Consider the following 24,266-nt stretch of genomic DNA (forward strand, 5'->3'; position numbering starts at 1 on the left):
CCCGCACTGGGCTACTCCCGCCAGGCACCCGCAGCGGGCAGAGCTGGGCAGATGCAGCCGCCCCGGCCCGGCCCCAGTCCGCCCCCCAACACAGCAGCTCTAGAGACAAACACCGCTGTCCTCACCACACAAGCTGCGGCGGCGGGACGGTAAGAACAAGAGTGCAAGGGAAGCGGCCGCCGCACTCAGCGCCCTGCCCCCACGCTCTCCCCCGGCCGCCCGGGGTCGGCGTTGGCGTTGGCGGGACAGCGCAGCCGCAGCCGGGGCAGACGCCTGCCCAGGACGCCCTGCGACTCCGCTCTGAGGCCTCGGGCTTCGGGCAGGGGACGCTGGCGAGGGCTCGCAGGGCCACGCCCAGGAACCTGTGGGTGCAGCCTCCCCCCACCCGCAGCGGCCACCTCCAGCGTGCCACCACCTCGTGCCCACAGCCCAGCTCCCGTCCAAATACTTTTGCAACAAACTTTTCAGGAGCTGAAAAGTTTAAGAAACGCAGGGCGACGGTGTCTTTACCAAGCTTCAAATGGTAAATCGATTCGGTCGTGCTTGAAAGAGGCACGGCTGCTGCTGGGGTGACCGCGGCCACTCGTCTGGCCCCCAGGGCTCCCCAAAGTGCTCCTGTCCTTTGAGTTCCAGAGCAGTTAGCCGCTGGCCAAGGCTGGGGTCACGGAGCTCCCCTCCGCCCGCCGTCCGCCCCAGCAGGACTGGTTGGGGGCCTGGCCCTGACATGCGGAGGTGGCACCAAAGCACCCGCCCGCAGCAGACAGCCTGAAGGGGCGAGGGGGAGGTGGGCAGGTCCGGCTTTGGGGGCAGCTCACTGGTGAAGGGGCAGTCTCAGGCTGGTGCAGGCTCCAGAGGGGAGGCGGGCACTGGAGGCCCCGCCCCACCCGAGCTGACCATGCCGGGGAGGCCCCAAGCAGAAGGGGCTGCATGCAGCTCCGGCCCCATGCACAGGGCTGGAGAGGGTCTGCCACTGCCTGCCCAGTCTGGGCCGGGCGGGGGTGGGGAGCGACATGCAGGGTGTGAATGCGGCCAGCGGGCAGTGAGGGCCCAGGCACCGCTGACCTGCCGGGCCGCCTGCAGGCAACCGGGCTCCCCGGGAGGCTCACGAGGCGGAGGGGACAGGCACACGGGAGCCGGCACGACCGGCAGCCGCACCAGTGTCCGCGCTGCTCTTGTTGTGCTACTGGGGCCCCTGCACTCCGGGCTGGGCGCCGCTGCCCGGGTTAACACCAGCGCCCAGAGGCCTCTCGAGCCCTATGCGGGCTCTGCATGCAGGAGGCACAGGGAAGGTGGGCGGCGCTAAGCCCGCCTGGGCCTGCCCGCCGATACCGCGATGGAGACTCCATACAGGGCACCCCAGAGGGAAGCTGCCAAGTCACGATGAAATGCTGCAGGACCCGGGAGGCCCAGCACTTCCCAGATGGACACGGGGCGGCGGCCGCCCCCTCACTAAGCACAAGGCCAGAGATGGCTGCCATCGCTGGCCTGAGGGAGACCCGCGGCCGACCCCCTCACTGGCAGGCCAGACCTGTGTGGGAGGGTGGACCTGGGCCCGTGCTGGGCAGCCTGCCCCAGGTTGGGGCTGGGCCCCATCTTGCTCTGGGGGGGGGGTGCTTCTGGCTCTGCGAGTGCAGCTGGCATGGCCCCACCAGCCCAGGCGGCTCCCTAACAGCCAGCAGGGACAGACCCCAGCCCAGGCCGAGGTTGGAGCGCAGGTCGGCAGGGCCCCAGGGGCCAGCAGTGTCCCACCCCTCGTTCTCAAGAGGTGGAAGGGAAATCCACCCCCTCCAAGAAAACATTCCCAGGCATTCAGGGGTAGTTTTTATTGCTCTCAAGGGCTCGACTCCAAGCGCACGCTGCACGCAGCCTCAGGAGGTCGCACGAAGGCGCTGGCTGCGCCCCACCTGGGCGCCCGGCAGCCCCTGGGGTCCAGCAGCCTCAGCGTCGTGCAGGGGCGCAGGCGTGCATCCAGTGTGGGGTGCATGAGAGGCGCCGCCCCTCCTCCCGGGACACGTCTAGATGTTAGTGAGTTAGTGACACACACAGGCTGGGCGCAGCCCGCGGCCGGGGAGAGCCAGCGGCAGGACCCCTCGCGGGCTCAGCCTCCCAGGGTGGCTCTGGGGCCGGCTCGTCCCATGCCCCCGACCCACCAGGGCCTACGCTCTCGCGCTCCTGCTCCTGAGCAGAGAGATGGACAGCAGGGGTGCGGCTCTCGCCTGCCCATCCCCCGGGGACCGGGCAGGGTCGGGTGGGCCCTAGGAAGGACGGGCTCTCTCCACCGTCTTCCCACACGCCGACTGGGGGCCCGCGAGGGCTGCTGCCACGTTAGGTCTCAACTTCCCATGCTGCGCTCTTCCTTTTTTCTTTCTAGACGAGCCCACCGGCCCCCGTGCTGCAGGCTGGCTACAGCCCACCACAGACGAACGCCCATGATCCTTTGCCTTTCCCTTGCTAAGGGTGCGGGGAGCGTGGTGTGGAAGTAGCGGGGAGCTGCGGAAGGAAGTCCGTGCGAGCGGGGGCATGAGCAAGCCCGGGCTGCGGCCGCAGAGAAGGCCTAGGCGTAAGCCAAGCAGGGGCTGGGCCCTCCCCGGGGGGCGCGGGTCCCTGGGGAGATACCCTGAGGAGAGCCGCACAGGAGGGCACAGGCCGGGCCAGGACGGGGACTCACACACCAGCTTCAGGGGGGTGGGGGGCTCAGCATCCCTCGTTTTCATCACAAGTTGAGAGCCTTCAACATATCAGCTACAAAAATAAATACTCTCCAAGCGGACGAGCACGAAGTGACAGCCGCCCGCCGCCTGCGGCCCCGGCCGCCTTCCTCTGGGGCCCTCTGGGCTCTGCTCAGCTGGGCCCCAGCGCCGGGGGCTGAGCCGGAGACAGCTGCAGGGGAGAGGATGGGGGCCCGGGGCGCAGGCGAGCGCTGCCCCCCCGGGGGTGAACACAGGGCTGGGGGGGTCACACATGGGCCCTGGGGAGGAGCCCGGGTGCGCTGCAGCCGGCCCCAAGGACTCGGCGTGTGCTCATCACTAAGGGACTTTCCCCGGCGCCCACCGGGTCTGGAGCCAAGTGCGGGCCAAGCGGAGCAGACGAGCAGGCCTGGGCCGGGACCGGCCGCAGCAGCTCCCGGGCTCCAGGAGTCGGGAGAGACGGTGTGCCGGAGCTGCGGAGAAGCGGCGAGGGCCAGGGCACATTCCCAGAATAACTGCTAAAAATTGGATCGGAGTTTAAGAAGAGGAGGCGTCCAGGGCTCCCTCGGGCGGACGAGGGCTGGGGACACCTGGGGTGGGGCCGGACCCCGGCCCGCACCGCCCCCGCCAGGCCGGAGCCGCGCCCGACAGGCGGCGAGCACGGCGGCTCCTCAGCTGGCAGGTCTTCCCATCTCTCGCTCTTGGCTCAAGTTTTATTGGTTAATATTAGTCACCAGTTAATAAGAAAAACAGTTTCTCAGCCTCTCCTCACTGCTCGGTGCCGTCCGCGTGACTGGATCGAGGGGACCCGCCGTCGGGCGAGCACAGCCGCAGCCGTGGTCACTCCTTTTTCTTGAATTCCTGGTTCCCATAGCTGGACCCTTTCTCTATCTCGGTCACTCCTATTAGTCGTCGGACCGCAAAGGAAGCTTGAAGACAGGAGAAGGCCGGTCAGGTGCCCTGCCGGCGGCCACGCCGCAAAGACCCCGGCCCTCTCCCTGCCCCCGCGCCCGCCCAGTGTCGGGGCCGTACCCCCAAGGGGAACAGGCAAGCCGGGCCTGCCAGGTCGGGGGCTGCGGGGCTCCAGACTGCCTGGGCGGCCGGCACGGGGCGGGGCCTGTGTCAGGGCGGGGGTGGCGCCAAGGCCCCGAAGCCTCCAGACCGTCACCCGAGTCCCTGAAAGCCCAGAGCCCCCACAGAGCTCTCCGGGCAGGGGCCCTGGTGCTGAGTGGCCAGAGCCTCCCCCTAAGCCCGCCCGGTGGGATGGGGTCCCAGCTCCCCGAGGCCCCACTGCACCCACCAGGGAAGACCCGACAGCTCGAGCCGCGTCCGTTACCTGCCCCAACGAAGCCCAGGAAGGTCAGGATGAGGAGGGGAGAGCCGCTGGCAAAGACGCCCAGGACAAAGCTGAAGAGCGGGGACAGGAGGACGGTGGCCCAGCACAGGAAGTTGAGCAGCGTCCACAGCCGCCGCGGGGGCTTGTGCTGCTCCCCGGGAAACACGCCCTTCTGGTTGTACATCTCCTGCAGCGCGTCCTGGGGGCGGGAGAGGGCGCGCACAGGCCGGCCAGATGGGCGGGGGCCTCGGGGGACACCTCTGCCCGAGCCTGGAGCGTGCGATAGGCCCGACCTCTGACCCGGCAGGCCTCCTAGGACAGAACCGCGGCAGGCACGGCGCAGACCTGGCCGCCAAGGCCTGGAGGTGTGGTCTCCCCACGCTGCGGGCCTCTCTTGGAAACCAGAGAGATTCGCCTGGAGCCACGTTTTACTCGACACTTAGCCCGTTCTCCCTGAACTGCTATTAGCAGGAAACCACCCCACACCCACTCGGGGCAGGCCTGGGACGGCGAGCCAGCAGGGGGCGGTCGCCCGGGCGCAGGCGACTGTCCTCAGTTTACCTCCCCGAGGCCAGCCCTGGTTCACGTGGGGTCGCCAGGGCCAACCTCCAGCCCCGGGGGAGGCCGGAGCCTCATCTCTGCAGCACGTGGCGGGGTCAGGTGTGGGGCCCGCACGGCCAGGAGCAGAGCACGCGGGGCGGCAGGGCCAGCCCCTTTCTTGAGCCCTAGGGATCCCCCTGTTCCCCACGAGCCGTCACCGCATGTAAAGGAGGCCCCTACACACTGGAAGGTGCTCCTGACCCTCGGCCTCCCAGCGCGTAAAGCGAAACGTCTGCGTGTGTGTGCGTGTGTGCGTGTGGCGTGAGCTGGAGCCGGGCGGGCGCGGCCCTGGGGCCCCTCCTGCTGCCCCACACCCCACACACGTGCGCAAGTGAAGGCAACGTGGTCAGACGCTGGAGGTGATCGCAAGAGCTGCTGTCCTTACGTATTCCTTCAGTTTGTTTTTCACAAGTTAAGAAAAATGAAAGCAGAAAGGACGCCAAGAAGTGACACCCAGGCCTCCCCGGGGGCGCAGGGGCTAAGTCTCAGCACCATGAAGCCGGCCGCAGCCTCTGCTGCACGAGTTCCATCCCCAGCCGGGGAGCTACCCGCAGGGCGCGGCAGACCCCTCCTGTCTCCCCGCGGCTGCCCTCAGCAGTGTGTTTCAGTGGATCTGCCTGTTCCGCTCCCCGCTCTGTCTCTGGGGAGTCCTCTCACCAGAGGACCTTGATTACAGTTATATAGTTCCATTTTCCACTACAGCTTGCGATAAAATACCAAACCTGAATCTCTGGCCCGTGCCCCAGCTCTTGTTTGCATAAATAAATCTTTAAAAAAAAAAAAAAAGTGACGCCCGCCCCACCCCGGAAGCCCTTCGAGACCCCGGGGGAGCCGAGTGCCTTACCTTCTCCTGGTACAGCTTGTGCAGCCACTGGGCTGCCTCCTTCTCGTCCAGGGGGATGTCTTCCAGGGGAAACCTCCTGTTTCATTAAGATGGAAAGCAGGGTGAGGAGCCAGAAGTCAAACTGGAAAGCGGAAGAGGAAGCCAGGACACAGGGCCCGCGTGCCGGCCCACCCGCCTCACGTCAGGAAAGCAAGAGCCGCAGGGCTGAGAACTCTAACCCCAACTCTCCGGCAGCTGGCTTCAGCGAGGGGCCCTGAGTGTCCGGGACTCTGCGGGGCCCAGGAGGAAGGGAGGGCAGTCGCCCCGCCCCAGGCCGCCAGGCAGGGACGCGGGGCACACACAGAGCAGGACTGACCCCCTGGGGGGGCCCCTGGACGAGCATGAGTAACTCCTGGGGACGCCTCTGCGGCTGCAGGTGCAGCCCTTCGTGTCTTAGGGTAGCGCGAACTCTGTCTAAACAGAGAACTTCTGTCGGCTGTCCCCACGGGCCGTAGCTGCATGACCGGACCCTGCGCCCCCACGAGCCACAGGGGGAGCCCCACCCCACCGGCCTCTGGGAACCCCAATCACAAGAGGAGTGACAGGCGCTCCGACTCCCCACAGCCGGCCCAGCCCCCAGCAGTCTCCAACCCCAGCCACCACAAACCCCAGAAGGAAAACGCTTCTGGTTTTGTGATGGTCACAAAGTCAGTCTGGGCAGCCCTGGGGAGCTGGCCGGGAGGGCCGTGTCCCTCCCTCACTGGAGTGGCACAAGCTCATGGCCGCGTGAGGGCAGCCAGGCCCGGGCAAGGAGAAAATGGGCAAGACTCGGCTGTTTACATTGGCCACAGGAGTGGCTGCCTCTCTGGACACGTGTGAATGAAACAGGAGCTTGGCCAATTCAAAGAAATGACCAGAAAAACGGGCCTGGGCGGCTGGCGCGACAGCTGGCAGAGGGGGATAGGAAAGCGCTTTGCCAGTTTGGGTTTATCAGGACCTTTCCAGGACTTCAAAGGGGCCGTGATAACCGCCACCGCTGCTGCAGACCAGCTGTCCAGCAGCCCAAGGACTCCCCGCTTCAACGCGGCACCAGCGATGGCTGCCAAGTGGCCACTCGCCATCGCAGAGGTGCTGGGGCGGGCTGTCTGCCTCCCGGGCAGCGACGCTGGACGCTGGGGCCGCCTGTGAACCGCCTCTCCCCAGGCCACTCGGCGGGCAGCGGGCGGCCACACAGACCCCAATCCTGCCTCCTCCCTGTCTCTCTTCCGGGGCGCTCTGGAGGGAACTTGAGGGGCCCTTCCTTCCTCCGCCTCCTTTCCTTTCAGACGCGAGACCCTCACGTCTGGGGTGGAGCCACAGTGGCAGCAGGGACCTCCCGCTGGCGGCCCCACAGGAACGCTGTGCCTGCCCCCAGGGGTCTGCTGGTCCCCTCACGCAGGGGACCAGCTCCTGCACACACGGAGCAGCACCGAGCAATCTGACAATATTTAAAGGGCCCGGGGGGGCCTCCCCTCGGGGATCCTGGGGTGCCCGAGGCTCTGCATTCACCAGTGCCTGTGTCCTGCCAGCGGGCCCAACACTCAACAAGCGGCAGCGGGTGGGCCCAGCTGTGGCCCGACCCAGTCTTCTCTCGGGCTAGAAAGGGGATCCCTGGGGGCCTGGTCGGACTGGGAAGGTTCGTCCTCTGGGCCCACCCCAGGAGGCTCTACTTGAGCCTCTTCCAAAGCCCCCGCCCTTGGGCAGAAGGGCCGCTCCTCCCCACAGCCCCGGGATTCCCTGCCTTTAGCCCACACCCCCTCGGGGTCCGCCCTGCAGCCGCACAGCCAAGGCCGGAGCACCGGTCGGGCAGGCTCACCTCACACACATGTCGGCCTCGTACTTCTTCCCGTAGAGGATGCCCAGCAAGGACGGGATCTTCTTTCCCCGGAAATTCAGCGTGACATCGTAGACAGCCGAGACTGCGGGGGGCAGGGGTGAGCGCACGCCCAGGGCACCCCCTGCACGCCCGGGCACTGCGGCCTGGGCGCCCTGGGCCGGCGTGGACCGTGGCTGCGTGCGGCGTGGCGCCCGGCGGCCATCTGTGCCGCTGCCCTGTCTGTCCCCTCGGGCCCTTCTCCAGCCTCGCCTCCTCCCGACGGACCAGTTCTGTTTCCTCTAAGTCTTCCAGGCACACGCTCTTTGGCCGACGGTCCTGGTGCCCGCCGCTAATGGGCGCCCTAGCGAGGAGGCCAGGCCCTATTCCCCGCCGCCAGCCGCCCTCCATGGGTGGAAGCGCAGGCAGCCCCAGGTGTGTCTGGACAGAGCCCCCTTCCCGTGCCCGCCCGCCCCCTGCCCGGCAGGCGCGCTCACCTGTCCCGCGGAGGCACTGCACCGCGGTGGTGAAGCCCTTGGTGCGTGGCAGCAGGTGGTACTTGAGCGCGGGCAGCCCCTTGGAGGCGGCCACCTCCATGCTGACGCGGTGCTTCTTCTCGGTGAAGCGGGTGCCCTCACAGTAGAGGAGGAACTAGGACCGGCAGGGACAGGGTTAGGGCGCTGTGCAGGCGGCCCTGGCGCTGAACCCCCGCTGGCGGCCCAGCCGCAGGGGCACCCGCGGCTCTGCCAGCAGGCGTGACAGGGTCACTCCAGGGACGGACCCACGTGGCTTCTCGTGGGGCTGCGATCGGCACCCACACAGATTCCCTCACGGAACAGCTACTGACATGTCACTTGCTCTCAAGGAACACAAAGGACAACTTTGCAGAAAGGCGCGGTGCCGGGGAGGCGCGGGGTCTGGGCAGCAGCCTCCGGTCAAGGAGGGCAGAGAGCCCGCTCAGCCGTGCATGGAGCCAACAGAAACGAGGGCAGCCGCTTCCCCAAGGGCCGCCGGCCCCAGCCAGGTTGGCGGCGAGGGGCAGGGCAGAGGACATGGTGATGGCTGGCGTCCCCTCCGCTCCACCAGGGGACAGGAGAAGAGCCGGGCTCTGCGCTGCGGGGGCGTGCTTGGGCGTGGGGGCCTGCTGCAGGGGCCCCGGGGTTTCCTCGGGAACCCGGCTCAACAGAGAACCTCCCAGGAGGAGCGGCCACTCAGCCCGGGCGCTAGGCTGGACACTGGGCAGATGCCCATGCACGCCAAGGAGCTTCCAACTCCCTGCCCCCAGCTGAGCCGTGCTCCCGGGCAGGGCAGGTCCAGGAGAGGCTCCAAGCCTGCACACGGAGGGCGGCGCCTGCCCCGGGCCTCCCACCCTCTCAGCCCCGCGGCTCCCCGGGACGCACCCACATGTGCTCGGGGTAGTCCGACAGGCGCCTCAGCCCCGAGATGACAGTGTCCCGGTCCTCCTCCCACTTCCGCTTGCAGAACACGATTTCCAGGAAGTACCACGTCCAGCCGATGAGCGGCACGTACAACAGCTCCCGCTTGGCCAGGACTTTGGAGCTCTGGGGGGAAAGGTCAGTGCACCAGGGCTCCCTGGACCGGCTGGGCACCGGTGACTTCCGCAGGGTGCCCCGGACTCAGAGCGCGGCCCCGCCGGGATCACACCAGCCCCACTCCAGACAGGGGACGGGGCGCAGGCATGGCGGGCCGGGCCCTGGCCGCAGTGGGCTCCTGGACCTCCTCAGAGGTGGGTGAAATTCACAGAGGCAGCCCTGGTCCCCGGGGAGCTGGGGGAAGGGCAATGACAGCTGACTTGGCCTGGGTGGCCGAGGCAGGCAGTGGGCAGTCCAGGGACCCAGGTCAGCACACATTCAGCCCCCAACTCAGAGGAGCCGCAAGGAAGGAGCACCCAGAGCACGCCAGCACCTCCGGGCCTATGATCACCCCCAGCTGCCCGCCCACACTCACCCGCAGCTGCCCGCCCACACTCACCCCCAGCACGCCGAACCGCTCACACATGGTCCAGCCGCAGAGAAAGTCGATCTCAAAGTTGTGGTTGAGGATGACCACCACGTGCTCCTTCCCGAAGTGCTCCACGGTGGCCCGGTCGGTGAAGAGCGTGCACTCCGTGCAGGACCACCACTCCAGGAGCATGACCAGCTCTGGGGGGAGGGGAGCGGGCACGGTGAGCCAAGGCCCACCCGCCACATGCCCTGCCAGGCCCGTCCAGCATGGGCCCGTCCGTAGAAACGTGTCTGGAGCTTATGTTCCGCCAGACACATTTCCAATTTATAACCGCCCCCTCCGGCAGGGGGAGACCATGACGAGGCCCAGGGGAGGGCTCCGTCCTTGACACTGGGGCTGTCCGATCACCACCTCGCATGCCGTGGTCGGACGGGCTCGGTGCGGGCACAGGGCCAGCCACGCCCCAGCCAGTGCCCATGCCAGGCTCAAGCCCACCAGCCCTTGGCCCTCAGGGCCAGGTGCCAAGAGTGGTTCTGAGCCCGACTGCCTGGCCTCGGTTTCCCCAGGTGCACAGAGGGGCACAGCGGCTCCGGCACGCAGCTGCTCCGGAGGAGACCCTACACCCCAGCGGCCTCGGGGTGTGAGTTCCACCCCGACAGGGCGTGAGACACAGGTCTGGGCGCCAGGCAGGAGGAGGACGGGGCTGAGGACACGGCACTCACCAGTGGGCGGTGGCCCACGTGTCGGCTCCAGGGAGGAGCACGCTCCGCAGCTACGGGTGCTGGGGGCGCGGGGGACTGGGGGCCAGCCAACAGCCCCAAGGAGGAACCAGCTGGCTGGCTGTTGCATCCGGGCACTGCACCGAGCTGAGGCCGCATGGGGACAGCAGGCTGGCGGGCAGGCCTTCCGGGATGACTGACAGCGGCCGGCAAGCCACAGCGACCTCGGCTCCAGGTTCGCGGGCAACGGCGCGGGGACACAGCGAGGCGCAGCCCCCAACACGGCCCCCAAACCCCAGAGAAACCACACATCCACACAGAGCGGGGCGGCTGGGGCGGGCGTGACAGCCGGTCACCCGCGGGCCCTCGCCGGCGCCAGCACGGGGCGGCTGGGAGGGTGGGCGCAGTCAGGGCTGGATGTGAGGGCAGGCCCGGGTGGCCGGGGACAGCGCAGGCAGTGGACCGTCCGCCCGGCCGGCGGGCCCTGGGAGAGGAGGGGGACGGGGCCGCACAGGACGAGGCCGCTCGGCTTCCACGCCTGTCACGCGTGTGTATTTTGCTGCTTGAACAGGCCACGCGGTCTGTTTCCTTCTCCCCCCACTCTGTCTCGACCGCGGATTTAAAAAGCTTAAATCATGTCCAGGCGCAGCACGGTGGCGAGCCTTCCCGGGGAAGACGGTGGCACCAGGCCGGGCTCCAGGCAGCGTGGCTCGGCTTCCGCCTGAGCCCACAACCCGGGAGAGGCGCCCCCCTGGAGGACCCCCACGCGGCCAGGAAGTGGTGAAGCTGAGCACCCCAATGTCAACAGGACACCCCTGAGCAGCCAGCTCAGCACGGGAGGCCGGGGGCCCTGTGTGTCTGTGCCCTGCCAGCTCTGGGCGTTGAGCCCTGTCTCCTGAACTTCTGCGCCAGGCTGACGCGTCTCCTCCCATCTCGTCTTTACTTCTTAACCACCTTTATCTAGCGGTTCAGAAGGCACTTCTGGTTTCTCTTTTCTGCCCCGCACTCAGCTAACAAAGTTCAAAGTTGCAGCCCCCACTTCCTTCCTCACCTGCTCACCCCAACACAGGCCACACCTGTCCGGGGGGTGGGGCTCCTGCCCCACGAGCTGGGCGCTGTTGCTACTTTACATGATGCTCACGTGCGCGGGGCCAGTTCCTCATCTCCCCCCACGGCTCCAGCACAGCCTGCCCCTGGGACGGTTGTGCCCCGGGAAGGCTGTGCCCTGGGGGGTGGGCCTTGGGGAGGGCTGCGTGCTATCATGCCCCCACTCTTGTTTGCTGGAGCTGTGTCCACACCCCTCTGCGGCCCTCGCCAGCCCATGGCCGCGTCTGGCGGTGTCGCCTGCAGCCTCGCCAGGTGAGTTTCTGGCCGTTGATCCTGCGAGGTCGAGCTCATTTTCAGGAGCTACAGACTTTTGCAGGAACCTGCTCACCCTCGCTGGTCCTTGCGGCTTCTCTGTGCCCCTCCTGCGAGCCCCGGCCTGCCCGGGGGCACCGGGGCACTGCGGCTCGGGGCCCAGGTGCTGGCTGTGCCAGGGCGGCCTCTCCCATCATGCCCTTCCTCGCTGGTGGTCCTGCGCAGTCCCAGTCCCTGGGCCACCCTGTGAGACCCGGGGCACAGCTCCACCTGCGCAGGTCCACTGGCTCCTCCGGGCCCGGCGCCGGCCCATCTGCGGGGTGCTCAGGGCTCGGACCGAGCCCGGCCGAGGGTGCTGCTCAGGCCCGAGCCCACCTCCGCCATGCTGAGCCTGGACCCATGCCCGGGCTGGGCTCCGGCACAGTGGCAGGGACGCTGTTTCAGCACCCCTTTCCTCACAGGGCAGGGGCACCCCTTTTTTTTCAGCACCCTTTTTCCTCACAGGCAGAAAGCTCCCGTCCTCACTGTGCGCTCGGCAAGGCCTGAAAACTGGCTTGAACCAGGACATGACTGTTCGGGGCGTTTTATCTCCAAGCTACAGCCATGGGTGGCGCCTACAGCTGACTGTGTGACCAGGGCCTGCCCTGTGGAGGGTGCCCAGCCCACCCGCAGGCCCAGGAGGGACCGGGTCCTCCCCCGCGGCAGCGCTGCATCTCCCTTCCCGCAAGGAGCGAGTGGATTCTCCAGTCCCGCTTGCTAGAAGATGCCCACGCGTGCCCAGCGCGTGGAGAGCCTCTCCACGGGGCCGAGCGGTCCAGGGGGCTGAATGGCCTCCCACCGGCCCACCGCCAGGATGGACTGGGGCCTGGGCGCCCCGCCCTAGTGCAGGCCCGGACCTGTACCGTCACGCCCAGCCCGCCTGCGTGCCCACAGCCCAGACACTCACGGCTCCAGAGCGAGTAGGCCAGGCGGCAGTTGAGCCAGCGGTACAGCTGCTTGTTCACGGGCCAGAGGACAAGCGTGCACAGCTGGGTGAAGTTGATGAGCAGCCCGCTGACCACGAAGACGAAGCCGATGAGGAGGTGCACCACGAACTGGGTCTTCAGGTAGGCAAGCAGGCCCATGGTCGCGCTCAGGGGCGGCTGCACGGTCCCTCGCTAAGCACGGCCGCCCTGCAAAAGGCCGTGGTTAGGGGCCTGGCCGCAGGCCCAAGAGGGACCGTGCCCTGCCCAGCGCCCAGACCAGGGCCTGACGGCCAGCTCCCCGGAGCTGCTTCTGACGGTGACACACGGGGCACGCGGGCTCACCCACCCCTTCATGCACACACCACACTCCCATACACCACACGCATGCACACGGCACACGCACTGCACACACATGTGCACGCGGCACACATGCACACACCACACATGTGCGTGCGCGCTACACACATATGTGTACACCAGAAATGCACGTCACGAGTGCGCACACTGCACACGCGCCGCACGTGCAAGCACCAGAGCGAGTGGCGGTGCGGGAAGGCGAGCCCGGAAACAACACCGAGAGCTGGCGGTCACAAGAGTCATCTCGAGGCACTGCAGCTCCTCGCTGAACAGGCCGAGCCTGCACACGGACCCACAATCTGCCCACGACAGCCGCCAGCGCCTTGCTGCCCGCCGCCCACGGTGAGGCCAGGCTAGGGTGCTGTTCTCTGGCAGTGGGGACTGTGGGGACCCTGGGGACTCCGCCCCACCCCACCCCACCCCGCCCCTCCCCAACACACTTCTGGGCTCCAAAACTGAGCGAGCTGGTGCTTCGCAGCTGTTGCTCCGCAGGCGGCCCCGTAATCCCCTGCCAGGAAGCAGGCGAGGCCCCACGTGCCCGGGCGGGAGGAGGTGTCCCGCTCCCTCTGGGGGTGCGGGGGGGCACTCCACTCTGCAGACAAGCACACCAGGGTGCCCAGGTCCCCATCATCACCGCTAGCACCCCATGCCTGCACGGGGGCCCTCCCCCAGCTCTGAGGGCCACACCGGCACAGCTGCGCTCCCACAGGCCATGGGTGTGGGGCGACGCCGCGGGAGCCTCGCCCCTCCCTTCTAAAGGCGAAGTCGACACCCCCAACCCCCGGCTGTGGGGCCCTCCCCATGGCTGAGGAGCACCGACAGGCTCCTGCGGCCAGGTCAGGGGACGCTCCGGCCGCCGGGCCGCAGGGTGGGGACACTGGCTGGAGGGCCCGGGGATGCCGAGCCGCAGCCCAGCTGACCCTGCAGCGCAGGAACCCGAGCGCGAGCCCCGGCCGGCGTGGAGGACGTGCTGGAGTCGGGGTCGGCGCGCGGGGGCCACCTACGGGTGCGGCAGCACAGGGGCTCCGGGCTCTCCACCGCGCGGTGACGCCCACTCTCACGCAGGCTGCAGGGGGTGGGGTGGATGCCACGGTCTGCACCGCGGTGAACACCTCCCCAGGCCGCTGCGCCACTGCCCTGAGCAGCCCAGCCGCAGGGCAGCGTGGCCTCGTGACTTGTCCAGGCTCACACGGGAGAAGCCAGCCGTCCCCACCCAGGCCGGGACACCTGAGACCAGGTGCGGTGAGCAGCGGCTGCAGCCCCCGCAGGGATGGGGGTCCCTCTGCAAGGCGGTGCCCAAGTGCGAGCCGGGCCGAGGCCGCTTCCCTTTCACAGACAGAGGGTCTGAGGCGGCCGCCCCCGCGGGCACGCAGGCCGCCTGCAGCAGAGCCCTCTCCGCTAGCAAGGGGGGTGCCGGTCCCAGCCCTGGACGCCGGCGGAGCGGCTGGCCAGGCGGAGACAGAGGACGCAGGGCGACAGGAGGAGACGGGGCTGAGACGGGTGCAGGAGGCAGGGCCTGCTGCTCAGCTCGCGCCGGGGACCTGGGGGGCGGGGAGGAGCCCCCTGGAGGAGACTCGCGGACACCCCTACAGAGACTGTGGGGAGAGACCGGGGAGGCGACGGGCAGCCTCTGTCGGAACTCGGGTGCCGATCTGCTGCTTTCCCCCGGACCCGCTGCCCGCCCCCCGCCCGCTCCCAGGGCCCTCTGGGAGGGGCCTTGACGGGGCAGGTTTTCGGGCCCCTGTCTGTCAGGGCGCTGACCCCCGAGGGGACAGATGGGCGGCTCTGGGCGTTTTATTGGGAAACTGCATGGACCTGCCACGCTTCTGTTGAAGGCCTCACGCGCTCAGAGTCCGCTTTGTCTTTGAGCGCTGATGGCCAAGCCCCTTCAGAGCATGCAGATTTGGGGGGCCCAGGGTACCCCTCACTCTGCTAACATGCCCGCCCCATCCCCGGTCAGGGCACATAGCGTGCCCCGGGCCAGAATGACCGGGCCTTGGCGAGCGCAGGCTCGAGCTCTGGCTCCGCCACCCCCTTCATGGAGGACACCTCGCACGGTTCAGAGGTCACGGGGGCAGCGTGCCCACCCTCCCCAGTGTGCACCCCCCGGCCAGGCCCCTTCCTGAGGTGCGGGGCAACGTACCCTGGCGTCTGGGGGCTCGGCCCGCAGCTGGGCTGACGGCCAGTGTTCCCACTGTGTGCCGCAGTGATGGCCACAGCCTGGCCATGCGGGGGCCGCCCGGCCCGCCTGTCGCAGGGGACCTGCAGGCTCTGACCGCTTCCTCTCGGACCTTCCGGAGAGCGGCGGCCCACCGCCCCTGGCAGCGAGGTGCCGCGCAGGGCGTGCTCGGCCCCCAGCCAGGCAGAGCGGGAAAGCACCAGGAAGGGGCCTGACCAGGCCCCGGTGTTGGCCGCACCCCGTAGGATTTCTTAAGCCTGCGCCCCCACACAGACTCACGCTGCCACACACGCCGGGGGCAGAGACACTGGCATTGGGTGATATTTCCTTTTTACAGAAGCTTTATTTCTGAGACGCGGGCCACGCCGCACGAGCCCTGCCCCACCCGCCCCCAGCTGCCCCGGCCGGCCCAAAGCTGCCACCCCGCCCCGCCGCTCTGCAAGGACGGGTGCGTGACCACAGACGCTGCCGCTGTCTCTTCTGAGCGGAAGACTAAGAGGCGGAGAGCTGGGGCGGGGGCAGGGGTCATCCGCCCGGACCACCCCAGCCTGCGGGGGCGCCTGCGGCCCTCCGTCCCCTCCTCCCCCTCGGAGGACGCCACAGGACGAGGCCGCGGGCCGCACCCCGGGCACAGGGAAAGGCGCCGTGCCCCGTCCCCGGTGCAAAGCCCGGCATCCCCCGGCTTCTGCAGGTAAAAGGTGACGGGCCGGACGGGCATCTCCGGCCGGCACCCCACGCTCTGCAGCCCGCGCCCCTCGTGGCCGGGCGCTCCGGAAGCACACGGGGACATTCAGAAGAGCGTGTTGACCATGAGCCCCGAGGGCGATAGACACCGAGGCCTGAAGGCCCTGGACACCGGAGCCTGACGGCCTACGCCTGTCCCGAGCCCTTCACGAGCCCACAGGTCTGATGTCAGGCGCCCGGCGGCGCCACAGAAACGTGGTGGTGCTGGGCAGGGAGGGCGTGGCCGTTTCTTGTTTCTGCTTCCGATGGACTGTGAGTTCGGATCGTTGAAACCCACAAATAAAAAGTTCTTCTCACCCTGAAATCCAGCCCCGGCGTCTGGAACATCAGGAAAGACGCTCCCGGCGTATCTCCCCACCTCCGCCAGACACGCGGACCAGCTCCCGGCTGGGAGGCGTCCTGCCCTCCCCGGCTGCCCTGGCGTGCCCACCGCGCACGAGCTGTGTCCCCACAGGGCCGGTGAGCGGGGCCCCGGCCCAGCACCTCAGACTCCGCTGTCCGGAAATAAGGTCTTACAGAGGCGGGAGGGCCACTGCGGCGGGCCCTGGCCCCGACGGGTGTCCCTTCAGGGAGACGAGACCAGGCCCCGTGCCAAACGCAGAGCAGGGGCCACCTGAGGACACGGGCAGCCCCCCTCCGCCCCGGCCACGCCCACAGGTAACGGCTGCCTGCAGACGAGGCGCTGCGTCCACGGGCTCGGCCCGGCTTCCGTCCACCGGCCCCCACAGCGCCGCCACCGCTGCCACCAGGCAGGAGCCACACCGGCGCTGCCCGCTGCCACCCCCGGCACCTGAGCTGGCCCTGCTGCCCTGGCCCCTGGGCCCGGGGGGACGCAGCCCATGTGCCTGCTCGGGGAGCGCCACGCCGGGTCCTGCCCAGCCTGCAGCCCCCCGAGCCCAGCACACAGCGGCTGGCGGAGCGGGAGGTGGGGAGACAGGCCGAGAGAGGCTCTCCTGGCGTTCCAGGTGCTGGGACTGGACTGCAGGGTGCGAACTTTTCACTCGTGGGTTTCAGTGATCCGAACTCACAGTCCATCTGAAGGAGGATCAAGAAACGGCCGCGCCCTCCCTCCTTCCTCGAGCCCTGCGGCTGGTGACACGGGGGCGGGAGCCCCAGGTTTCTGGTCAGCGAGTGCGGCCCTGCGCTCCGAGTGAGTCAGGAAACGCCCGGAGACGGTCCAGGAGGAGGACCGGCAGGGGACACGGGACGGCGGGGACAGCCCGCCCCGGTGGGGTGCGGGCCCGAGGAGCGGCCTGGGCCGGGCACACACGGTCCGAGCACAGCGGAGACCAGGAGCAAACCCTGCCCGGGAGTTACGGGGCGAACGCTCCTCGCAGGCGCCCGCCCCGGCCCGCCCCGCTCCCGCTGGGAACACAGCCCGGCCGGCCTCACGGGGACTCCCGCCCGCCGCTGACCCGAAGCCCCGGGGGAGACGGGGCGGAGGGGTGCTGGAGGCGGCCACGCCGCGGACGCAGTCCGGAGGGGCAGGGAGCGCCGGCGGGCGGAGGGCCGCGCCGGGGAGCAGGGCCGGGCCGCGCGGTGACATCGCCGTGAGGACGTAATGCGGCACGGTCGCCCCCGGCCCAGCCTGCCGCCGGCGTGGAGGGAAGGGCCGAGGCCTCCGCGCCGTGTGATCCAAGAGACGCATGCAGGCCGGTATAGTGAAGAGCCCAACCCAAACCTTCGGGTCCGTAAGCACCGCCCGCGCCGCGGTGCGGAGGGGCTGCCTTCAGATTCAGGTCATCCCCGCGCAGAGACACCCAGTCCTTCAGGAAGGCTGCGAGCCACGACCTAGTTCTTGGCTGAGAATCATCTCCTCGGCCCAAGCCCAGCGCGACCAGAGCCCACGGGCAGCACAGCGGGCAGGCGGAGGCCTCGCTGCCCGAGGGGGAGGCTGCGGCCGTCAGACCCGAGAGGCCTGACGGTGGCCCCGTGACTGTCCACGGCGAGGTCACAGCAATGTTCACAAGACGAAATGGACACACTGCAGAAGTCAGCTCTCACGGGTGCCGGGGCCAGCCTGGCTGCAGCGCCCAGAGCCGGGACCAGAGAAGGGTGTTTCCTTCCGACATTGCAGCTCGAAGCCACTGACCCCTGGGGTCCCCGGGCCCAGTCTGTTGGGTGCCCCCGTCCCCAAGAGAGGGTGTCCTCGGTCGCTCCGTTGTCCCTCTCTGTGGACAGAAAGGGGACGCTGGCAGTCCAGGGCCTGGGACCAGCAGGTGGACGCATCCAGGGGCCAGGGGAGGACACGGCAGCCTGTCCCACTTTGGAGCGAGGGGCCCTGGCCAGGGGACACGCTCCAGGGACGCGTAACAGAGAGGAGAGGGGCGGGGTACATGCGAGAGAGACGCGGCCACAAGGCCTGACACCCTCCGGCGGCTGAGCAGCGACGCTGATGAGGCTGCCCACGCCCAGGCAGGCGGGGTCAGCCCAGAGGGACGCGGCCCCAGGGCTGGTCTTGGATGGCTACATGTGAGGTGGTTTCTTAGTAGCCGGCGAGTGATACACAAGGCTTGTAAATGTAACAACCTGGTGGAAACTGACTCTCCCGGCCCAGCCTGTTCCTGCAGAAAGTCGCAGACCCCAGGGGAAGAACAGCTGGGACAGCAGACCCCCAGACCAGGCAGGGGCCGGCAAGCAGGCGGCGGCTGGGCCAGGACCCCAGGGTGGCGGCCACAGGCCGAGCAAAGCTGCCAGCCGACAGCGCGCTCGTGTGCCCCGACACCGCACCCGAGACCAAATGCAGCACAGCCCGCCCCAGCAGCCCAGGCCTCGCACCACGGGCAGACGGCCGCGCACCCGGACCCCGAAGCCCACCCCCACCTCGATGCTGCCCTGGGCCCACAGCTGGCACCCGAGGACCCGGGGCAGGGGGAGCCCAGCGCACCCGGCCAGCGAGCCCGAGACCACGCCAGCCGCCGCCAGCGGACGCAGGGGACGAGCAGCTGGCGGGGACCAGCACTGATCGGCCGCGGAGACGGGGGCCTGAGGTCCCGCCATGCGTGCCAGAGGCCCGTGTGGGGTCACCTCTGCTGCTCATGCGTCGGTGGCAGCAGGGCTCCGACCCGGCCCCTAGCCTGCTCGGTGCTGTCCTGACCACGCACCCAAGACTAGGCTCCTGTGCAACTCGGGAAGGGCTGGCCAGTCTGAGGAGGAAGCAGTGCTCACAGGGTAAATCTGGGGTGCCGCTCCAGCTGGCAAGGCCCAGCAAGGCACTCAGGCTGGAAGAGCGGAGCTGGGCTCCATCCTGCCTGCTGGCCACGGGAGCCAGGTGGATCCAAGGACCCCGGGGCCTCCAGGCCACCGCCTGGAGGGGAGAAGCTCCCCCCAGGGGCCGTCGGAAAAGACTGAACCAGGGAGGTGAGTGGCGGGTCTCCCCTGGTGCCGCCCTGGCGGGAAGGGGCAGTGGGCCGGGAGAAGCTCAGGCACAGGGCCTGGCACAGCGCACAAGGCAGCTGGAGGCCTGCAAAGCCCCTCACGCCCACCTACCCCATCTCCCAACTCCCGATCTTTTATCTTTCGAGCTTATTCTGAGGGTTTTACCGGTGTGAGTGGTGGGTGCCCGCGGCAGGAGGTGGGGCTTGTGAAGCCTGGGGTCGATGACTGCACAATCCACCTGTGACAAGTTGGGGCTGCGGACACAGCGGCGCCCCAGACAGCTGGCAGAGAGGGCGGCACAGGTGGGCGCCCAGCTCCAAGACACAACATGCACAGGCGTGCACACAGATGTGCTCACCCCACACTGCCTGCACACGTGTGTACACAGGTGTGCACATATGCACACACGGGCGGGCACACACGCATAAGGCATGCACAATGTGTACATGCACAGACTCGCACATATATGCACACCAGCGTGCATGCACACAAAGGAGTGTGCAAGGCACATGTGACACAGGCACACACAGGAGTCAGCGCTAAGCTGACCTGGCCGTGGTTCTGCTGCAAGGAAGCACGCGAGGACACTGCGCTCAAGAGAAATGCCTGCCTGCAGTCAGCGGTGGCCTGGCTGCTAAGGCACCTTCCACTTGCACACTGTATCTCACACTCGTGTGAGTTCTGGCTTCCCCTGGGAAATGCAGAGCTTGTCACGCCTCCACAACGGGAATACAGCTGACAAGCTGCAAGTCAGCGCCTCTTCTTGGCCCACAAAGACCTGAGGTCTCAGGACAACTCAGGGGGCAGGGGAAGGTGCACACAGATGTGCTCACCCCACACTGCCTGCACACGTGTGTACACAGGTGTGCACATATGCACACACTGGTCCCGCAGGACTCAGGGACCCTGGGGCGGGCGAGGGTGTTGGCGCAGGGGCTTGGCTGCGGCACCTGAGGCCTGATGAGACCCAGATCGCTGGGGGCCGCGGCGTCCCCTCCCACCAGGCACTGCAGGGAGGTGACCAGGATGGTCCTGACGAAGCTTCTCGAATTGTAGTTTCATGAGAACAGGAACCTCGGAGGGGGAATAGGCCACTGGCAAAAAACGTCCTCCACCTCCACCATGAAAGCAGCATCACGACCCAGACACGGAGCAGGCGCAGAGGCCAGAGCCCCGGTCACCCACGAGCCAGCCGGAACGGGGCACTGTCCCTCGGGGTCAAGGGCTCACGCGAGCGTCCCTTCTCCCGGCTTTGAGCAGCTCCGGGGGACCTGTGTTTCGGGGGTGGATTCCCAAAATGTGAATCAGATCTGTGAGACAGTCACGCAGGACTGTGAGGGGGGGCGGTGCAGACATTTCGGGGGCACTCAGGATGGGTCCAGAGGGGCCCGGGTGGGGCCCAGGGACCCCCACACTCCTGGAGCTGGAGCTGAGTCCCCCAGATGGGAAAAGGGGCGGGTGTGAGCAGGTCCGGGCACAGTCAGGCCCAGCACCCGAGCCCTGACCCCGGTGGCCGGCCCCCTTCCCCGCCCGGCCCCCCGACACCGTCACCGGGACATGCAGCTGCGGGGCTGGACGAGACGGGGTGGCGGCGGCTCCGGCCACAGCACCCCCAGAGGAACAGCCGCCGGCGGGGCCGTGGGGCCCGAGGTCAGGAGCGACTCTGCCCTGGGAGTGAGACTGTCCCGCCCTCTTTGTTTTTTCCAGTAAAACTAGGAGCCGCGAGTGCGCCGGAGAGGCCTGGGCTGGCCCCGGCCCGCGGCGAGGCTGAGCCGGGACTTGCCGGGACCCGCGCCGGGTGCTCCCGCGCCCGGTGCTCCCGCGCCCCAGACCGTCCTTGTCTCTTCTCTCCCACGTTCCCCAGACCCCCAAAGTGGACGCGACTCTGTCCTGCCCATCAGCCCTCTGCGTGCAGCTCCGGGCAGCCCCACGGGCCCGCCCCACGCGAGGCGCCGGGCCCAGGGGACCCTCCTGGGCGGGCAGTGTCCCGGGAGCCGCGAAGGAGCACGCCAGAGCCTCCTGCCCTTCGAAAGCATGACCTTCCCGGGACACTTTCCTCTCCCGCTGGGGGCGGCGCTGGGGGTGCTCCCTGCCCTCCCCGCAGGCTGGCGGCTCCCCTCGGGCGGGGTGCGGGCGAGCAGAGTTGGGGGCGCGCCGGCGGGGAGTGGCCCTCACCTGCTCTTCACTCGGGCCCCTCTCCTCTCCGCGAGCCGACTCCCGGGGCCGCGGCTGCCGCAGGTGGCAATGCCAGGGCCTCACGGCAGGACGTGGCGGGGCAGGGGCAGGGGCAGGGGCAGGGGCACGCACCACCTCCGGAGCATAAATATAGCCCTGGCTGGAGAGCCGGCCCCGGGCCTCCCAGCGCCTCTCCCGCTCTCCTGCTCCTCCCTCTGCGGGAGCGGCGGGGTCAAGCCGGCTGCCAACTGGGTGAAATGTCGGGCCGCCCGCCTGCCCAGGCCTGCGCTCGCCTGGCACCCAGGTCGCCCCGCTCGGGCCGAGACCCACAGCCCCAGGGGAAGCAAAGGCCCTCGTCGCCCTGCTTGGAGCGGCTCCTTCCTGGGTCCAGCTCCAGGAAACACTTGAGGCCCCTCCCCCACGGCCGGGCCCGCAGGCTCCACCGGAGCAGAGCCCTGACTTTGCCAGACGCAAGGACCTCGGTGCCACCGCTGCGCTCCCTGGGCCGCTGGCGCATGCCCCGTCCGCACTGCGCATGGCCGGGGGCTGTCCGCCCACAGACCGCCTCTGCCCCTCACCACCATGCGCGGGGGCCAGCTGGGCCACCTGCCCCGCCAGGCCTCAGACCCCGGAGGGGTAATCCAGACTGGTCCTGGCGGGTGTGAGCTCGGGTGGGACTTTGGAGAGCACTCCCCACAGCCCGCAGAGAATGGTGCATGACCAGTGTACCTCAAGAACACCAACACCAAGGCCTGGCAGGGCCTGGCACCTTTCTAGTCCCGTGAAGGAGCTGGGAGGGCCCCTGGGGATGCCGAGGCCGTCACCTGCAACCCCAAGCACAGGATCTCTCCACGAGGACCAAGTGGCCCGAGGCGCCATGTCTCTGTCCCCCAAACCACCCTCCCACTGGCCCCTGGTGAAACCCACGCAGTGAAACCAGGGCCGCAGAGAACCCACAAGTCTACGGGCTCCAGAAGCCTCCAGCTGGTATCGCAAGGCCCTGGCCAGGCGAAGGCCTCCAGAATTCTGAGATACTTCAGTCCTCAAAGTCCATAAACAACCCATTTTCTTAAGATCTAGCTCAAAAAGGCTGGGGGAGGGAGGGCCTCCCCATTGGCGCAGCAGTTGAGCGCTGGGTTGTGAAGCTGCCCGCAGCCTCTGCAGTGCTGGTGCCATCCCCGGCTGCCGGGCGAGGGCCCTACATGGCGCGCAGACCTCTCCTGCCGCCCGCTGCTCCCCTCAGCAGTGTCCTTCGTCAGTCTGCCTGCTCTGCTCCCCGCTCTGGCTCTGGTGAATCCTCTCGCCCTCCCGCGCTTCTGACTGTACCCAGTGCATGTATAAATAAATAAATAAATCTAAAAAAAAAAAAGATCGGGGGGCTGAATTCACTTTCACTTTCTGCCAGTACAGAGCAGCACAGCGAGGAGGCCGGGGGACAGGGCAAGGAGCGGGTGGAGCGGGAGGGTGTGGACGTGCCTGCCAGCTGACCCACACCAGCAACAGCCAGGACACCCATGTGAGGGGTAAGCCCCAGTCTGGAACCCCCGCCATGGGGAGGGCTCAGGGCATGAAGACGCACCCTCTGCAGAGAGCACCATGCGCAGATCAGGACCCCCAGAGGCGACGCCCCGAGGGTGGCTGGTTTAGGCAACGCCCTGCTGCTCCTGCCCACGGAAACCAAGGCCACCCTTGGACAGGCAGTGCCTGCAGGGGCCTCAGCTGGCGACTCTAGGCCCAGCATTCACCTGGATGACCCACTAAACCCTGTTGTTGAGATTTATTTCCAGTTCATATATTAAACAAAACCCGAGATTAGAATAGAACTTGATGGCTTCCCGTGTGAGTGTGTGTGCGTGTGTGTGCTGTGGTGTTTGGGGGTGTGTGTGTGGTGTGTGATGTGGTGAGTGTGTGTGGTGTGGCGTATGCGTGTGTGGTGTGCGCCTGTGTGTGGTGTAAGAAGGCAGTACCGGATTCTGCAGATGTTTGGGGACACCTGCCCTTGGAAATCAGTCTTCAAAAATTGTCAAAAAAAAAAACCAACCCTAGAAACGGCCAGCTATTTGAGGATGACTTTGCAACATTTAAATTTTTAAAATTGCTTTTACTTTTCAATTTCTCCTGACCAGTGTAGAAAGCCCAGCCCCCTGGCCTGGCACTGCTACTGGACACCCCATGGGGGTGGCGGAGGAGGGTGCCCGCTGTGCGCCCAGCGCCGTGCGTGCCGTGTGATCCCATTTGGAAAATCACAGCTCGTTCCAGGTTGCTCCTCCCTCCTGCATGACTTCCTCCCCCGTCTTCCGGTTCCAGACCTGCGACCTGCACACCCCAAGGGCCGCCGACAGAATGGGACACCAGCACTGGCTCCACGAAGACCTTTGCTCGCATCGTGTGTGAGGGACGCGTGGTCTCCGGCAGCTGCCGCCGTCACGGGCGCTGTGGGCGGGAGGCCTGGGGCCCGCAGCAGGAAGGCACACGCCGCCTTTCCTCTGGAATCTAATGCCTGAGCACAACCCAAAGGGGAGCCACTTTACAAATTTCACAAAATTTGGACTGAGACCAAGAAAAGTACAATTTAACTCCACGGCACTCCTACCTTCCCCTGGCCCCTCCCGCCGCGAAAACGTGGCTGAAACGAGCTACACTCTCAGCAAGAACGCACTGGCTCGGGCTTGGCTGTTTTCTTTACCTTCTCACCACGTCCCCCGCTCCCTGCCCACACCTCTGTCAACAGTGTCCTTGCTCAGTTCTCCTCGCGTTCCACGGTTTGCACAAGCTTTGCTCTCTAACAGGACCCTGAGTGACAGAAAGACTGAAGACACAGATCACGACGGACAAGTTTTCAGAAATTTAACTTCCCTCATTCTTTGTGCAAAGATTGCTTAAGGACACAGTCCAGCAGAACAAGGTGAAACCTAATGAAGACAAAGACGTGGGATTTAAGAAAAAAGAAAGGGCCGACCCATGCAAGGAAAAGAAGTGCCAGGACGGACAGCTAGAGCCTGCCTGGAAAGAACAGGACAGCGACAGAGAGAAAGCATTAACAGAACTTGCTCAGCAGAGAATGTGATTAAGGAATCGGACATTTTAGGCATTAAAAGAATGTTTCTTTTCTCAAAAATAAAAAGCA

At 67.3% G+C, this 24,266-nt stretch overlaps 1 protein-coding gene across 2 annotated transcripts in view; it reads right to left on the reverse strand.

The window, feature by feature from the left end:
- Positions 1-1,726: 1,726 nt before the first annotated feature.
- Positions 1,727-24,266, reverse strand: part of AGPAT3 (1-acylglycerol-3-phosphate O-acyltransferase 3) — a 51,183-nt gene continuing 28,643 nt past the window's right edge. For both annotated transcript variants that reach the window (XM_054700248.1, XM_037524869.2), the window contains exons 2-9: positions 12,288-12,513; positions 9,291-9,460; positions 8,699-8,860; positions 7,796-7,949; positions 7,302-7,404; positions 5,468-5,543; positions 4,024-4,222; positions 1,727-3,616 (exon numbers count right to left, since the gene is read on the reverse strand). In XM_054700248.1, the coding sequence (XP_054556223.1) occupies positions 3,528-3,616; positions 4,024-4,222; positions 5,468-5,543; positions 7,302-7,404; positions 7,796-7,949; positions 8,699-8,860; positions 9,291-9,460; positions 12,288-12,465 (1,131 nt within the window). In that variant the 5' untranslated portion in view covers positions 12,466-12,513 and the 3' untranslated portion in view covers positions 1,727-3,527. The remainder of the gene's footprint in view (positions 3,617-4,023; positions 4,223-5,467; positions 5,544-7,301; positions 7,405-7,795; positions 7,950-8,698; positions 8,861-9,290; positions 9,461-12,287; positions 12,514-24,266) is intronic.

Source organism: Talpa occidentalis, unplaced genomic scaffold, assembly GCF_014898055.3.
Source record: "Talpa occidentalis isolate TD23 unplaced genomic scaffold, MPIMG_talOcc4v2.1 talOcc4.4, whole genome shotgun sequence".
NCBI lineage: Eukaryota > Metazoa > Chordata > Mammalia > Eulipotyphla > Talpidae > Talpa > Talpa occidentalis.